Genomic DNA, 18,079 nt, shown 5'->3' on the forward strand with positions numbered 1-18,079 from the left:
ACTTTACCACTAGCACTAGTTCATTCTAGGTGGGGAGGGAAGGGACCTAACTTTATATATATTATCATTAGAATTTAATAATGCTTAATGGAAAAAGAAAAGAAAAGGGAGAGCTAGAATCAAACATTTGCAAATCTTCAACTATATAAACCAAAATAGCTATTCAAAACATCTGTAAATCACTTCCCTTTAGCCCCTTGAAACAATTCTAAGACCAACAATTCTGAGACCCATTTCTAATGTCTACTACTCCCCCCAAAATCCAATACATTTTAGAGAGCTTTATCAAACCACAATATGCTTTAGAAGAGTCAAAGAGGCCTTTATACCTGACACCATGGGATCTTGCCATGCTTTCAGGAAAATACATGCAGAAGGGCCTTCGTTTTACCAAACCTCTAGCAGTAAATTCCCAAGAAGACTTCGTCAAGTCTCTCTTGGATAGGCTTAAGCATTCCCTCTCTATCACCCTTGCCCATTTCTACCCGCTTGCAGGCTGCCTTGTGACCTAGGAAGCATCAACGCGGTTGGAAGGGTGCCATAGTGGAGTTTGACGTGAGGTGCGGCCACTAACATCGTTGTCTGCGCATCTGAGGTTGTTTTTTTTTTTTTTGGGATTCGCATTGACTCGGCTTCGAATGAGGCCCAAATATCCTAAATCTGTCATTCCTCAATTTTATTTTGAATATTTGTTGCTTCTTTTGTGTTTTCTTTTTTGTTTTGTGTTTCTTGCCTTCTTCTTTCTTTGTTTTGTGAACTAAGGCCATAGTAATGTGTTTTTTAAGAATATTTTAATAGTAAAAATATATAGAAAATATAAATAAAAATATTTTTAATAATTTTTTAATCACCACACCCCGTCACACCTGCACCCTACCTTTTTAAAAATTGCCGAGTCCCACACTTGCGCCCGCAGCCGAATTTGGAAACGCACCTGTGCTTCATAGCTTGTGACACAAAAACATGAAAACTGACCTTCAAGCTTGATTTTTGTTGATTGCAGTAACAACCCTAGAACTAAATTCATCTATGCATATCTAGACATGACAATATCTGATATCCTTTCTTCGATTGACGTACCATCAATCTTTCAATCCTTTTTTGATCATGACAGGGCAGTCAACTATGATGGTCATACCATGCCTTTGCTTTCCATTCAAGTGATAGAACTAAAAGATGGTATCTTTATAGGCTGTTCCACGAACCATTGCATTGGTGATGAAGCCTCTTATTGGCATTTCTTTAACACTTGGTCTGAGATCTTTCAGGCACAGGGAAATAATATTTCCATCACACGCCCACCAATCCGCAAACGATGGTTTCCTGATGGTGTTAGTCCAATTATCAACCTCCTTTTCACACACCAAGATGAGTTCATTTCCATATTTAAAGCACCAAAACTAATTAGAGAAAGAACGTTCCAATTCTCATTTGAATCCATAGCAAAACTCAAAGCAAAAGCCAATGCAGAATCCAATACCAACAAAATATCTTCCTTTCAGACCTTGTCCGCACTTGTCTAGAGGTGCATAACGCGTGCACGTTATTTGCCACATGATCAGATAACACATTGCAAATTGGCCATCGATAACAGGTCAAGAATGGAGCCATCCTTGTCTAATGATTACTTTGGGAACTCACTTTACGCAGTGGGAGGAGTAACGACAGCTGTTGAATTGCTTGAACATAATCTTGGGTGGGCGGCTTGGAAGTTGCATGAGGTTGTGGCTAATTTCATTGACATTCTTAATACCTAGCTGCGGTCTCCTTTTGTTTTGCAACTTGCTCAGTTTTTTGACCCATACAGTGTAAGGATGGTAAGTTCACCCAGGTTCAACGTGTATGAGAATGAATTTGGAATGGGGATAGCAATGGCACTTCCTTGTGGGAATACAAACAAATTTGATGGGAAAGTTTCCTCATACCTGGGTCGTGAAGGAGGAGGAAGCATTGATTTGGACCTGTGTCTTCTGTCAGAATCAATGAGCGCTCTTGAGTCTGATGAGGAGTTCATGGATTCTGTCTCTCTATCCCACTAGATTAGGGGTGTGCATGGGTCAGGTTGGGTCAGATTAAGGAGATTTTTTGACCCAACCCACTATGGTGGGTCAAAAAAATTCAACCCATCACATAAGTCCAACCTAACCCACATGGGTCGGGTTGAACCCAAGAGTTGGACAAATTTATTATTATTATTAAATTGACTAGAAAAAAAATATAAATATAAATATATTAAAAAACCCAAAGATTAGTATTAATGTGACTCCTTAAAGCCAAACAATAACTAAATAACAATAGTAATTTACTAGGATTTGTGTGAACTAATTGGATTTTATATAGGATAGAAAGAGCTAGTTATTTTAAAAAATTTATTAATTATATAATATATTTTAAATATATATATTAAATATATGGGTGGGTTGGGTTGGATTTGGCGGGTTTGGAATTTTATGACCTAAACCAAACCTGATCCGCTATAAAAAAAAATTTTGTGACCCAACCCAACCCACCAAGCCCTAAAAGCCAACCCAACGAGTCGGTTTTGGTGGGTTGGTGGGTTGGCTGCACACCCCTACACTAGGTGCACAGTGTGAAGAAAGTGTAATTTAATGAAAGATTTGTCAGAATTCACATTAAATAAAAAGTTGCTGTCTCTCTGCCCCTCCAGATGCACTAGCATGAAGATAGTGTAATCCAATTAAAGATTTGTTAGAATTCTCGTATAATAAAAAGTTATTAAGTTGTGAAAGTTCACGTCCAATAAATAAATGTTATTAAGTGTGTGTTCGGTATGACTTAAAAAGTCAGTTTTTTTTTACTATTCAGTTTTTTTTGTTACTATTTATGAGTCTCATTATACTTTTTGGTATTATTTATGGGTTCTATTGTACTATTTCAACTACTTTTAGCTTTATCTACATTACTTTCAACAAAAAGTTTTCAGTTTCAACTAAATAAGCTGTTCCAAAAACAGACACTGCCTGTTTGGTAAGAAATTTCTAGTAACGTTGTTTAAGTGTTATGAAAATACATGTGGGTAAAAAAGTGTTGTGGAAATACGTGTTGTGATGTTTAAATAACAAAAACTATTGTTCAAACAACATTACCAAACAAGCTTTAAATAGTATAATATTACTTAAAGTTACACAAGATTCAACTTAATAATCCATCATTGTCGTGTGTGTATATATATATATATATATATTTTTTTTTTAAAATTAATAAATAAAAAAGAGATACATCTTTAGCAACATAAGGTGGTGAGACACTCCTCTAAGCAAACATCGCTACATCAATAACATTTTGCTAATTGAGACTTGTAGATGATCTTCACCCCCTTGAACTTTTGCTTGAACTTTCTTGCCCATGGCCGTCACAACCGTCACAACTCTCCCTTTATGATCACAAGCTAAGATCATCACTCCCAAGTCCAACTAAAAAAATTTGAGAACTAAAATAATAAATTGCCATTTTATATTTAATATTAAGAATTTGATGAATTAATTAACTAAATCAAGGTTTATTTCATAGGAAAATTCTTAAGTACTCTTGGAGTATATTGAAATTGTGCTTCCTCGTCTCACATTCATGATAGATCTTGCTATGAATTTAATGAGTATATCCCACTATGAATGTGAGAGAAGAGAGTAACGTTCACCGTACTCTAAGAGTATCTAAGAATTACTCTCTTTTATATTGAGAATCAAAGATCATAGTTCGAGCATAAAATTAATAAAAAGAAATGAAATTTTATTATTTAAAAAAAAATTACTTTTACTTTAACTTGGATAGAAGGTGATGTATGGTTAAGTAAAGTTGTAAAAAAATTTTCAAAATTGATTTTGGAGTTAAGAGAGACAAATAAAGATTGTTTGGTGTGCGGTCATATGGAAGATTAGGTGACTAATGTTAATGACTTACCCTATAATATATTGGTTTAGAAAAATTAAAGTTTCAAGCTACTAAGGAATATTAATTATCATTGATGATTTATCACATTTATAACAATTATTTTTTCCAAATAGTTTAGGGTTCTAATTTGGTTGGTTTTCTATTGATCCAATATTTTAGAACCTTTGTTAGAACAATAGCATTAGTGTATCAAAAAAAAAAAAAAAAAACTCATTTTACACTCTAAAAAGTTACTTTATATATCTTAGCATACCACAAAATCAGGAAAAAAAAAAAAAATAAGATCAACCCAAAACCATTGAACCCACCACCATAGCACTGCTACAACATCACAATGAACCCTACAACCGGATGCCCAAAACCAACCTCGCAAAATCACAACAAATCCAAATATCAAATCAACCCAAAACCACCGAACCCACCATCACTTCACCATCATAACAAACATAACAACCCAACACCAAAAACCATCGAAACCCAAATTTGCCAACCCAAATCCAAAATTGCTAACCCAAACTACGCACAACTCCATTACAACTGCTGACCTACACCTTAGAGGACGCTTGGTGAGAGAGAGAAATTTTTGTCACATTTTAATTTCTTAAAAGTTTTAGTTAGTGTGAGTTTAGGAAGCGCGTTTTGCGTGTTTCTTAGCGGGTGTGTTTTTTTTTAGTGGGTCCTGTGCACTATTCACGGGACTTACAAGTACTTTTTCAGCAAAACCAATTTCAAAATTGGGTCTCACAACACTATTCACACATTTAAAAATTATTTTGTTACAGTGTTTTCAGTTTTCAATAATAAAATGTATCTAAACAGACCCTTAGAGCAGAATTTTAAATTTTTTCGAAACTTAGGTAATAGAGTTTTATCCAAATTAAACTAAATAGAATTTTTAAAAAAACTCAGAATTATTCAGAAACGGGCCTATAAAGGAGAAATTCTATCTTTCTCACAAGGAGGTGAACTCCACATGTGTAGCACCCACCTCCTTGTGAGACAGGATATATGTTTCGGAAACTTGTAAAACTCTCTCCCAATAAAGGCCTCCTATAACCTTTATACAATCAAAGCAAAAGCCCAATCGATTCTCAGGAAAAAAAGAAAAAGGAAAAAAAAAAGGCCCAACAATCCAACCAACCATTACTCAAACTCACAAACAGCATTTACATTTCCAGGTGGGGGCTGAGGGAGAAAGAGAGTGAGAGACTCTGATTGAGTGATAAGAGAGATTGAGAGAGTGAAAAATGGGGAGAAAGAAGGGATTGGAGTTCGATGAATCGCCCCCAGATGACTTCGATCCATCGAACCCGTACAAGGACCCGGTGGCGATGCTGGAGATGAGGGAGTACTTGGTGAGGGAGAAGTGGATCGAAATCGAGAAAGCCAAGATCATCAGGGAGAAGCTCAAGTGGTGCTACCGCATCGAAGGCGTCAACCATCTCCAGAAGTGTCGACACCTCGTCCAACAATATCTCGACTCCACTCGTGGCATCGGCTGGGGCAAGGACGGTCGCCACCCCTCCCTCCACGGTCGCTCTCTCATCATCATCTTCTTCTTTTTTTCTACAAAATGCTTTAACTTTGAGATTGAAAATCTGGGTTTTTTTTTTTTTAAACAATACTTTCATATATGAAGTGGGGTCTAGGTGCTTTGATATATAGATAAGCTATTTTGGGTCAAAAACTGTTTGGTTTGGTTTCCGGGAAAGCTATGAGAGGAAAAAAAGAAAAGGGTACTCCTTGATTCATGTTATGTTGTTCTGAATTCTAGAAATTGAATAAACATTTGTGGGATTCATTTTGACATCTTTTTGAACATCATTCTGGGTGTTTTGAAAATTAAAGAGGGATTTTAGTGAATTAATTAGGAAGAATAGAAGCAAATGGTTGAGTGGGGTTCAGTTAGTAATGAAAATATGTGCTTCAAATTTGGGCTTTATGAGGGGGTGGTGCAGACTTCCCTTGGAAATTTTGTGTCTCACTGTAGGTTGTGTTCTTTTCTTGTTGTGTGGCATTGGAGAGGATTTTGACAACAGATAATTTAAGGAGAAGGGGTCTTATTGTTGTCGAGTGGTGCTTCGTGTGTATTTTGTTTGTTTGGGTGTTTCTTGGGTGATGGAGGTGTTGTTGAGTTGGAAAGGGAGATTTGGTGGAAGAGTTGTTGAGGAGGTAGGGCAAGCGGTTCCTTTGTTTCTTTAGAGAAAACAAAATGCTCGGTGCTTAGGGTCAAGAACTTAGCGTGATGAAGTTGAAATACTTGTTTCTAAAGTCTTTATACGAGTAGACTTTGTTGTATTTTTCATTTTCCATATAGGGGTTCTTAGATTTCATAGACTTCTCAAACTTTCATTAGTTGCTTTCTGTTCTTTTTTGTTGGTATTGAATCCTTTTTTATGTGCCTACTTCTGTACACAGCCCATGTATTGGGCTTGCACCCTTTTTGGCTTTTGATGAAATTATTTATTTATTAAAAAAAAAAATTTGCTTCAAAGTTGTTTCACACACACACACACACACATGTATATTGTTTATCAGGTGCTGGGGAAATCCCTCACTTGCTCCTTCTAGTGGTTAGGGTTTGTATATAGGGGGAGGTAGGGAAAAGAAAAGTGAGAGAGAAGGAGAATTGAACCAATTGGTTGAATTTAAAGTATGTACCATGTTGTTTTTGTTTGTAGAAGTGTGAATCAAAGACAAATGATTGAGCACCTGTTTTTAGTTTTGTGGGTTTTATATGGTGAAATGTGTGAGAGTTGAATTCATTTATTTTCACTTGACAGCTTCTGTTGTGATTGTATGCCCATTTTCTCTCTCCAGGTCACTGACTCTCTCTTTTGATATTCTAAATCAGGTCCAAAGGTGGTTGAGTCGGTTGAGTCTGACTGATTCACGGCATAAGCTATTTAAGGTATGCTTACAGTTTGGTTTGTGAACTTTATAATCTGTCTTTAAATAACACTTCTGGATTGTATGAATCTTTCTCTTTTGTTGTAATTATTGTTTTTTTTTTTTTTTTAAACTTTTTTGTGCAATCGTGAAGGTTTTTCCCCCCTTTCTTTCCTCCTATGGTTGCCAAGTATATGGAGGGGAGAAAAAAAAATTGACAAAAAATTCAATTTATTTACACCTAAATCTTTGTATATTTTTTAAAATTTTGTAGCAATCTAAGGTAGCATTTTGGAGAATAAGCTACTATCTTTTGCATTCCTTAGGGAAAGAAGTATGTGCATTGGAAATGTGAGATGTATGGATTCTGAATTGTTTCCCATGGTTCTATATGTAACTGAAATTGACATTTTCTTTGTATCTTGGAAAAATAAGAAGGTCATGCCGGCAACAACAAGCCAATTTCATATAAATTTTAAGTTTCAGGGGCAGTTTTTAATTTTCTGGCTTCTTGGAGATGGGCTGTACTAATAGTATATTGGTTCTTACTGTGTTTTTATTTAAGTTGAGTTATTTAGTTTGGAAATTGTAGTAGAAGCTCAAGGAGTTCAACTCTTATTAGGGTTTCAAGATTTCCCTTGGCATCCCCAGAGAAGATTGCTTCACACGACCTCAAATTAAGCTCCATAGCTATGAAAATTTAGAAAACTTATTCTTCTATTTTTAATAGAAAGCATTATGTAGAAGACTAATACCTATTCCTAGTAGAAATTGGACTTCTTAAAACCTTAATAAGAGTCACCTTGGGCTTTTACTACTAAGACCAACTAAATAACTACACTTAAATAAAACCCAAGATAAGACCTAATGGACCCTTAGTACAACCCATGTCTAGAAATTGAGAAACTACAAAATTTCCCTTGACACTTAAAAGTAAATAAAATAAGATAAAATTGAGATCGTGACATCTCATTGCAATGCTTGCATCACCTTATTCGAGGACCCTTCAAGATCTCATCAAGAAATTTAATTTAGTGTTGGGTTCCTAAAGATCCTACATCAATTTAATTACCTTTTAAATTTGGAAGAAAGATCAATATTGTGATATCGCTGATTGTCTGGATTGTGCAGTGTCGGACTCAGATTGTATGAGTTTGTATTGTGCAAGTGTGTTTTGAGTCCTGTATTAGGTGTGCATTAGGTGTTACGGATTATATAAGCGATTATGAGAGCCCAGTTTGTAGCTTGACTAATCTTTTTAGGGTGTAGCATAGATGTGACTAGCACTTTTGTTGAGCTGTGATAAATTGTATCAGACCTCACCTGTGAATGCCGTGTGGCTTGAGGGAACTGCAGTGAAATGCGGCCTTGACAACTTTGTTAGGATGGATTGAAGTTGGGGAGAATCTAACATCCTCTAGATTGGGTGGATTGTTTTGGATTAAATTAATGAGTGTGTATTGCTGGGTGTTTTGAGTCCCGCATTGGGTGTGTACTAGGTTGATTTGGGCTATATAAGTGATTATGGGGAGTCCTAATTGTAAATTGATTTGTCCTTTTGGCCTCTTGGGATAAAGCATAGGTGTGACTAGCACTTTCCTTTGGTCATGACAAATTCAATTGCAACTTTTGGCTTTGTTGGTCAGATCTGATGTTGGTTTATTGAGGTTTTACATTATTTTTATATTTAACATGGGGTTGCAACCAGTTTTACCTAGAAAATGGATTCTCATGATGCATGAAAAGGGAACTGGTAAAAAAATGTGCCATTTATTTGTGTGTGCTGGATGGATGATATGTTAGTACTTAGTATGGTGCCTTTTTCTGCTTCAAAAACTGTATTTCTATCCAATCAAGTGTTGGCTCAATTGAATTTTAATTTCCTTGTAAATGGGGATATGAGATATGAGGGAAAAAATAACAAGAAAAGCCTCTATTGTTAGAGTTACCATTTCAAGAAAAGACTATCATTAGTGTGCAGCCAGAGCAATGTTTCATGTAGAGACCATTGCTTGGGCCTTCATAGACGAATTGTTATTATTTTTCAAAGGAGAAATGACAAACTCATTAATATTATGATAATTACTCTGGATTTTTTAAATCTTTTTTCTCAGTGTTATTTTATTTTATTTTCCTTTTTTCTCTTTGGGGGCTGGGCCACATTAAAAGGGAAATCAAGAACGAACATAAAAAATCCTATGCTTCACCACCCTAGGCTTCACCACCTTACGGTGCTTGGAATTATTCAAATTGTATTGCTCAAAACAATTTTGATTTTTTTTTTTTTTAATAGGCTTCCAAGTATACATCAAAAGGAAAGTCTCAATCAAGCAAAATACACTGCGTAAAATCCTCAACAATATTAAAACTAAATTCAAAATTCAAAAAGAAATCTAGTTCAAAATTCAAAATGAAATCTGGAAATATAATAGATTCAAAAATAAAATTGATTCTGCTCCTGGCATGTGATAAGATTGTTTCAATTCACCATCTGCAATGATAGCCAATCCTTTGCTTTTGAGTAGGCTACCATGTAGATTTTTTTGGGTTATCATGAGAAATGCTACCTTGTCTGGAAAGGTAAGAACCTGGAAATGGGCCAATAGGTGCAGAACCCATATCTTGAGAAAAGAAAAATGAGTAGTATTTAGTTATGTTGGTTGACTGGCTTGCTAACATGACTAGGCTGTTGATCCTCACCCTTTGATGTTGACCATGGTAATTTGTTTATGGAGTGGTAATTGATTGGGCATCTGATCTTGGCTGGCCTTTTTACATTTTAAAGTTTCCCACCATGTACTATTCTGCTACTTTTGCTATTTTCCTGTGCCTAAACAGAGATTTTTTTGTATTAACTTTTAGCAACAACGTTCTTGCCCCACCTATGATAAAGGAATTAAGTTCTGCTTCCTTCTTGCAGGGAACTCAATTTGGGCGGTAGCTGAATGCTCATGGATGGAAGGGGGGGCTTGCTCTTGTAGCAGTTTGGTTGTATTGTTGTTCTTTTGTTTTATTTGGACTTCACAAATATCTCTTTTCATTTGCTATGTGCAGAGGCCAAATGTTATTGCTCTGGCTTTCATCTTAGTTTTTATTCCTGATGGCATCCAAAAGAAAAAAGAAAAAAAAGGCAGGTATCTGGACTTGGCCATGGATGAGAGTACCTCAGTTGATTAAATAATATTTCTTGTCACAGTTTGGTTGCCCCTTATGATGCCTTGTAGTTAATAATGCCTTGCAATCTGTACTCGGGTTGACTGCTGATATCAAGGAAAACTACCTAGGAATTTCATTGCCACTTTGCATTGGAAGGGTGATTATTTAAGGCTTCAATGTCTTGTATCTTGCCAAAATGCCTTTGAGAAATAAATTGGACTATTAGCTAATTTTAGAAAGGAAAATGCTAACGAATGCTCTTAGGGTAATGTTTAATAATCCATTTAAAGAAAGTTTTTATGGAAAAAGAAAAAGAAAAAACAATTAATGTTTTGACAATTTTTTTCATTTCCGGTGTTAAAACTTTCCTATAATGGATTGTCAACTATTGCTCTAAAAGTACTCGTTAGTATGAACTTTTTACAAATTATCATAATTGGATAGGAGTGTACATGCAACAGTGGGTAGTGCCAAGTGCTAGTGAAGATATCTTGGGAGACTATCCACTTGCAAGAAGTGAATGGTTCTAGAAATTGCTTAATAGTTATTGGGGAATTACAACAAATTGATCTTATTTTGTTTTAATATTGGAATCCTTTGTTTGCATGTTTCATTGTTAGGCTAATGGTTTCCCTGATAATTTTGTTTCCCATGCTGTTACATATGATACTTCTAAGTTTATACATTTGTTTTTAAGTGGTTTATTTATTTATTTATTGAGTAATACCAACTACTAACAATAAATCAAAAGGATACATCAGAATACAAAAGGATATTATAAGGAGGGACTTGGCTCCATCTCTCTTGGGGGAAAAAACAAGAGTAGGGATCCCTCATAGTTACACAAAAGAGGCCATTTAGATATATTGTGGACAACAAAATTAGTTTCTCTAAAGGTATGATGTGATTAACACTCCACCCTGCAAAAGAGTTTAAGACAGGTATAGTTTCAATAGTGATATTTTCAATGGCCTAGTGTGATTGCACTGAGAAATTTTGATACGGGCTGATTACATTTAAAGCATACCCTTTGCACATTACTAATTTGTATACTAATTTCGCTGATTTTAACACTGAACCGGCTTCAGCACTATCTGTTCTGTTCTTCTACAAGTTTAGTCCTATCTTTTTAGTAGTTTCTTCCTATGTCCGCTATCCATGCTTCGTCATTTCTCACAGCTTCTTGCATTACTTGAATCTGCATATTCCCAAGAAAACAAATATTCAGTTTATAACTTTTAGTAAATGAGCTTACAATCTAAGGATCAATTGGCCATGGGGATTGAGTGCATATAATTTTTGTTATTGAGTAATCTACGAAAGACTAAGTCTTGTACCACATGAACTGGCACAATAAATGTCACAATTCGCCCATTTGGTGAGTTGTGGTTGGTGGAGGGGTTGTGGTGGGTCCATATGGAGACACCTCTCCACCAATCACAACTTGCCACATGGGCGAATTGTGACATTTGTTGTGCCACTTTATGTGGCACAAGACTTACTCTTTATGAAAATGTTTGCAAGAGTCTCCTCTTTGGCACAACATAAAACGCATTCCATTTCCTCCGCGTGGTTTCTCTTTTGTAATACCAACCTTGTTAGGATGATTTGTCACGTTATCTACCATAGTGGTATTAGTCTCTCATGTATTTTCAGCATACACATTATTTCCTTTCTTTTCCTTCCAATGGGCGGGCATCTTTCATTGTTTCTCATATGTTGGGATAATTGGTATTCTAATTTTGTTGATAAATTCCTCAAGCTTGGGATCCAGATCATATTGTCTTCTTGTGAGTTTTGGGGAAGGTTTATCCTGTGGGTCTCGATGAGCTTGGGATGCTTATCATTGTGTCTAACTGGGGTGCTTTCGAAGGTTTATTTTTTAGGTAATAGTGGGGTAGGGGAGGTGGGGAAGGTATTTTTCATTCAGTTGTTTTGCACTTTGATTTGTTCTAGAGCAATGTTTTACTAAATGGGTGAGAAATATAGTTTTTTTTTATAGCATCTCTCTCTCCTCCAAAGATGCACAAACAGAAAATTAACCAAAACTTTCCTTAACAAAAAAATTGGTGTCAATCATGTCTGTTAAAAAGAGTTCTTTCACATCATTCTGAATGAAGATCTTGTAAGATTATTAAAACATTTCTGGATCTTAAACCTTAGTCTCGCTTCGTAAGTTGTTTGTTAATAAAAGTCACTTTTGAGTTAACTTGTTAAGCAACAACTCTAGTATTAAAGAATTTTTTTGGATGCTATCTAGGATCAATATTTAAAAATTTCATCTGCTTTGCTTTGCTACTTCGGTGAGTGAAAAATACAATGGTGTTAACGGATACAGTTGAAGTGGATCACAATATATATCGTTGTTTCTCTTACATTTGAAGTCTATCAGAGTTGTATTGCTCCGTTCTCCACGACCAAACGAAGAAAAACCCATCAGAACAGAGGAAAAAGTGGGGAAAAAAGTTCATAACAAAACAAGAATGAAGAAACTTTATCATAATCCCTCACAGTTGTAAGTCTAGGAACTAGGAAGCAGCGTTGGGAGAGTGGTCTCTCTCACTCCAATATCTTTGACACTTGGGGTTAAGGCTAGCTGTTATTGTTTACTTCACCATTAAAAATGGTGGGAAGACTCGCAGTTCTTGAGCTTCTTAAAGCATCTTGTACTTCAGTTCTTGTGGCCTCAACTGTCCCTACGGTGCTGGCATCATCAACTCTCCTTTATATCCTATCCTGTCAAAAAGCACAAAACTTTGAAATAATATGCAAGTAAAACCAAGAATAGGATAAGACTAACCACAATTCCAACCCTTATATTGGTATTAATTTGATCGATCTACTACTACTAAACCAGGAAAATAATTGGCATAATATTTAATAATGCAAAATATACGAATATATATGATGCAAATGTGATTGAATAGGGAGCTCCCTTCAGTCCAATGGGCAGGCTAAGCACGCGGAAGGAGTTGCTCCCACACCATGCAAAAGGCCAACACTTAACGTTTTGATTTCTGTGTATTCATCTTTCTCCACCTAGCTGAGTCTTGAGAAAACATTTAAGGGTAGCCTAACGCATGAGATGGCAGCTCTAGCCACTCCTCAGCCTTCACTATTGGACTAAAAGGAGCTCCTTAATTATACTCCTCACCACCCTGTTCTATATTTCCCCACTCTCTTTCTTTCTTTCTTTCAATAGCTAAAAAGGAATGAGCAAGTTGTGTAGGGAATGGTCTCTATCTTTTGGTTATTATATACTAAGTAATATATACGGCTTTTCACTTCAACATAGATTTAAGATTCCTTACGCCAAGTACTATTGGCAATATATTATGCTATATATTGGGGATCTTCTCAATTCTTTAATGTTTTTGTGAATGGGATTCTTGTGAGAGGCCTTGTCCTCATTCAAAAGATCTGCATCTCATTCCTGGAATCAGAACGTCAGGGTCTTGATTGTCCTTGTTTGTAATCCCAATGTAACACATAAGACTTGTGAGGATGGACGTACCAGGATTGCTCCATTCATAGTAGACAAACTAGCTTTACATCTACCGGGGGAGTCAATAATTTTTTTACTTAGGGAGGCTGGATTATAGCATCGAATCAAAATTGAACTACATATATAGGATAACAAGTGTCTCATCAAAGTTGAGTGGGAGACACCATTTTTTTTTTTTTTTGGGTATAAAAGTGGTTTTATCGTAAGTATTCAATCGGTTAAGCATCTCTTATATACTTTAGTAATTTGAGTGGAAATTGTTAAATCAACTTTTATTCTTACTAGAAAAATAAAAGGTTAAGGAAAATTATATTTTTAAAACCCTATAACTTAATTAGGGGTGTAACCAATAAAACCCTTAATTTTAAACAGTATAATATATCATTTGGGTCCATACATAATAAACCACTATATTATCTTTAAGACTTTAACACCCACCTCAAATTCAAGGTGGAAGATTGATGAAGCTTTGAGTTTGGAATAAACTTTATACATAATGGGATAGAGGGGATTTGAATCTTGAATATCTTTCTTGAAAATACCATGAAGTTTAAGTTGAGTTATAAGGCACTTGGTAATCCTTATCCTAGCTATGTTATACAAGACTCTTGGCAATCCTCATTTTGTATTTAACCTTATACACAATGTCGTTCCATTTGAATGGATCAAGGTTTAACTTGTTAGAATTAAAATCAAATTGAAATAGAGAATATTGTAGAGAAGACGGAAGCAAAGAGAGAGAGATATGGAACACAAGGGTTAATTGGTTTGGCTTAATGGCCTACGTCCATGGTGTAAAATCCTAGCATCTACATCTTTTATTGTATGATGAAAAAAAAAAATCCAAAGAATCCTCATAGGGTATATATAGATGCTACAATGTCTAGGGTTAGGTGTACATGGACTTTACACTAAATTTGACCACTTGGGCCAATACATAATAAACCACCACATTATCTTAATCACCCCTATCAAACTCAAGGTGAAAAATTGATAAAGCCTTGAGTTTGGAAAATAGCTTAAGAAGATCCCTTAAAGAAGCATTGAAAATTATTCAATTGATTGGATGTGGACTAGGCAAGATTGAGGAGGAAACGTGCAAAATAGGATGACAATGTTGAAAGATTGTTGAAAGAAGGCACTAGGCTTGTAAATAGGTTGGGCTGATTCGGTTTTGGACCCAATCAAGGCTCGACCCACCAGCATTGGGTGGAAGGAGGAGGGACCCAAAACAGATTGCCGACATCAATTGGGCGAGTTGGTTTTGGGGTTAGGTGGAGGTCATCGGATTCTATAAAAAGTATCATTTTGCAAAAATTTGCTGAAATTTGCTAGGATTTGGCCAAATCTAGCTAAATTTTGTCGAATCTAGTTAAGATCTCACTAAATCTAGTCAAGATCTTATTGAATCTAGTTGAGATCTCTTCGAATTTTGCTGGATCTCCCCAGAACAAACCTTGATCTTGCCGAATTTGGCCAGATTTCTTATATAGCATCGATTGGGTCAAGTGGCTCGAGTTTTGGAGAAGGAAACCTGCCACTTAACCCGCTGGTGTCGGTTCTTGGAGGCAGATACCTGCTGCCGACCGACTAGAGCTTTGGTTCAGGTTGGTTTAGAGTCAAAGTCAAGCAGTTCCGTCTGTATTTTGGGCTCTAGTCATGTTAGGACACCCCTAGTTACATCAATGACCAAAGAAGGACTATTATGGCCTGAGCACAGCAATAAGGACTGTAGAATGACTACATTGATGGTAGGCCGGAAGAAGATCGACAAAGGAGGATATTGTAGTGGAACACGTGTAAGTCATGATCCAAATGAGCCTAATTGAGTGATTTAGGAGTAATTAATATCTTCTTTACATTAACAAGTGAAAAGGAAAAGCAACGTAAAATTAGTTTAGAGATGGTCCTTGGGTGCATGCACCTTACTATTGAACATAGATTTAGCCGTACTTCAATATTCCTATGAGATCACACCTGCCTCGCTGAACCAAAGAAGTTTGTCATTGTTCAACGCTTTTCATTTGGCCCCATCTCAATGCAAAACGACAAGAAAAACTGTTAAAGGTCTGATTGGGTTCTTTTGATTCTTATAGAGTTATAGGTCGGTGAGAAGTAGAGCAGGATGGGCATTTTGGTAACATGACTTTGTCGAGTTACGAGGAGACATTGGTATGGCTGTGTTTTAGCATTTGTCTTGCTCCAATATGCTTGGATTCTGATTCTCTCACTCTCTTAACTATGATCAGCAGTTTAATTTAGTCTTGTGTCTGTTTTAGGAGATTCATGTTGTTTACATTGTCTGTGTATGTGCTTATATTTAACATATATTCGTTTTCAAAGTTGGTTGTAATTAACTTGTAAGTTTGGAGAAAAGAGGATCAGTGACAGCCTGATAGGTAAAGGGTCAATATAAAAATAAATCTCTTTATTATGAATAATAAATCCATTACATCATTTTAAGAGATGATAGAGAATATAATTAAGGACTATTATATTTTTTTGGGAGAATTATATGATTATGGATTATGATAGAATGGTAAAATAAAATACATAGAGCGGATTTTGATTAGTTAGTATAAGTGCTGGCCCTACAGTAGATGCAATTGATGTTATCGCTTAAGACCCCAAGTAGAAAAAATGCCCTCAAATTTTAACCAATAGAGTTATTTTTTAATTAATTAAGCCCAAATATTAGCTAATAAATAAAATAAATTTTTTTATCTAATGAAAGACAAGAAAAAAAGAGAGAAAAATGCTACGTTTACAATATTTTTACAAAAAATCTTAAGTAACAAATTGTTACAGGCCGTTATTAATGGCAAAAAAATAATTCTAGTAATAGGTTTAAATTAGAATCAGTAACAATTTAACACTTAGGATTTGTTGTGAAAAATATTGTGAATGTATCACTTCTCAAAAAAATAAAAAGAGAGCAATACCACCAAAAAAAAAAAAAAAGAGTTCACAACATTTTTCACGATAGTTAAGTTAGTAAACTTTTACTAGTTTTTACTTAGGTCTACCACTAACATCATTCTTTTACTCATTACTATTAATCTACCGCATTAATTGGTGTAAAAAATTTTGTCAAATTTTTTGTGTCTATAGAATTTCTATTTTTTTTTTATGTGATTCATGTTAATTAGTAATAATTTTGTATTAAAAACAAGATAATAGAGTATATATATATATATATATATATAAGGCCTCAATGTTAGTTTTTGCCTTAAGTCCCAAATGTATCAAGCTTCCCTAGCATTCTATAATGGATTCTAAGGTTTTAAGACTAAAACTTGATTGTTGTATCACAACATTTTTTTTAATAAAAAAAAGACAGATATAAAAAAAGCCTTTAAAATATCATATACATGGTTCTCGTCGGCAATCTATATCACTGAACCAAAGAGGTAATTTACTTGTGTATATTAGCTTTTGTGTTGTATTATTGTTGCGTTGGATTTGAAATTTAATCAAAATATTAAGTTCGATCTCTGCACGGGAAATTCTACCTAATTTGCCGAATACATTTTAACAAATCGGTTCTATGGTGTAGTGGTTAGCACTCTGGACTTTGAATCCAGCGACCTGGGTTCGACTCCCGGTAGGACCTCTCTATTGTCATTTAACTTTTACTTATATAAAAAAGATCGAAGTTTAACCAAATAAACAAATCAGTCTCTATTGTTTTTTTATTGACCGAGTCAAATGTTAAGACGTACACTACTTTTATATAATAAAAGAAAATGTGTGACATACATACAACCGCTTTCCATATGAAAAATACTATTTTTTTTATCCCAATTTTTTGTATCATTTATGCTTTGTATTCCCAAAAGAAAATATAAGTTTGTTAATTTTGAAGCAGTTAATATCATATATTGATCAATCCCATAGTTTTTTTTTTTTTTTTTAAGAGTCAAAGTCAAGCAGTTCCGTCTGTATTTTGGGCTCTAGTCATGTTAGGACACCCCTAGTTACATCAATGACCAAAGAAGGACTATTATGGCCTGAGCACAGCAATAAGGACTGTAGAATGACTACATTGATGGTAGGCCGGAAGAAGATCGACAAAGGAGGATATTGTAGTGGAACACGTGTAAGTCATGATCCAAATGAGCCTAATTGAGTGATTTAGGAGTAATTAATATCTTCTTTACATTAACAAGTGAAAAGGAAAAGCAACGTAAAATTAGTTTAGAGATGGTCCTTGGGTGCATGCACCTTACTATTGAACATAGATTTAGCCGTACTTCAATATTCCTATGAGATCACACCTGCCTCGCTGAACCAAAGAAGTTTGTCATTGTTCAACGCTTTTCATTTGGCCCCATCTCAATGCAAAACGACAAGAAAAACTGTTAAAGGTCTGATTGGGTTCTTTTGATTCTTATAGAGTTATAGGTCGGTGAGAAGTAGAGCAGGATGGGCATTTTGGTAACATGACTTTGTCGAGTTACGAGGAGACATTGGTATGGCTGTGTTTTAGCATTTGTCTTGCTCCAATATGCTTGGATTCTGATTCTCTCACTCTCTTAACTATGATCAGCAGTTTAATTTAGTCTTGTGTCTGTTTTAGGAGATTCATGTTGTTTACATTGTCTGTGTATGTGCTTA

General features: G+C 35.2%; 1 protein-coding gene, 1 non-coding gene and 1 pseudogene across 2 annotated transcripts; all 3 read left to right on the forward strand.

Annotated features, from left to right (window-relative positions):
- Positions 1-239: 239 nt before the first annotated feature.
- LOC112037464 (uncharacterized acetyltransferase At3g50280-like) lies at positions 240-2,039 on the forward strand (annotated as a pseudogene).
- A 3,004-nt stretch (positions 2,040-5,043) lies between these two features.
- Positions 5,044-9,895, forward strand: LOC112037485 (NADH dehydrogenase [ubiquinone] 1 beta subcomplex subunit 10-B). Its single transcript, XM_024070328.2, has 3 exons — positions 5,044-5,445; positions 6,767-6,823; positions 9,722-9,895. The coding sequence occupies exons 1-2, from the start codon at positions 5,160-5,162 to the stop codon at positions 6,799-6,801; spliced, it is 321 nt and encodes a 106-aa protein (XP_023926096.1). The 5' UTR covers positions 5,044-5,159; the 3' UTR covers positions 6,802-6,823; positions 9,722-9,895.
- A 7,108-nt stretch (positions 9,896-17,003) lies between these two features.
- On the forward strand, positions 17,004-17,075 carry TRNAQ-UUG (transfer RNA glutamine (anticodon UUG)). The gene has a single exon. It is a non-coding gene; the product is annotated as a tRNA-Gln (tRNA).
- Positions 17,076-18,079: the final 1,004 nt, after the last annotated feature.

This window comes from Quercus suber, unplaced genomic scaffold, assembly GCF_002906115.3.
Source record: "Quercus suber isolate HL8 unplaced genomic scaffold, Cork oak 2.0 scaffold_43, whole genome shotgun sequence".
NCBI lineage: Eukaryota > Viridiplantae > Streptophyta > Magnoliopsida > Fagales > Fagaceae > Quercus > Quercus suber.

Bases quoted from the DNA above. Each gene is read 5' to 3' on its own strand.
- LOC112037485 (XM_024070328.2), top strand. From the start codon at position 5,160: ATGGGGAGAAAGAAGGGATTGGAGTTCGATGAATCGCCCCCAGATGAC. The intron at 5,446-6,766 runs GTCGCTCTCTCA...ATTCTAAATCAG, and splicing joins TCGCCACCCCTCCCTCCACG to GTCCAAAGGTGGTTGAGTCG.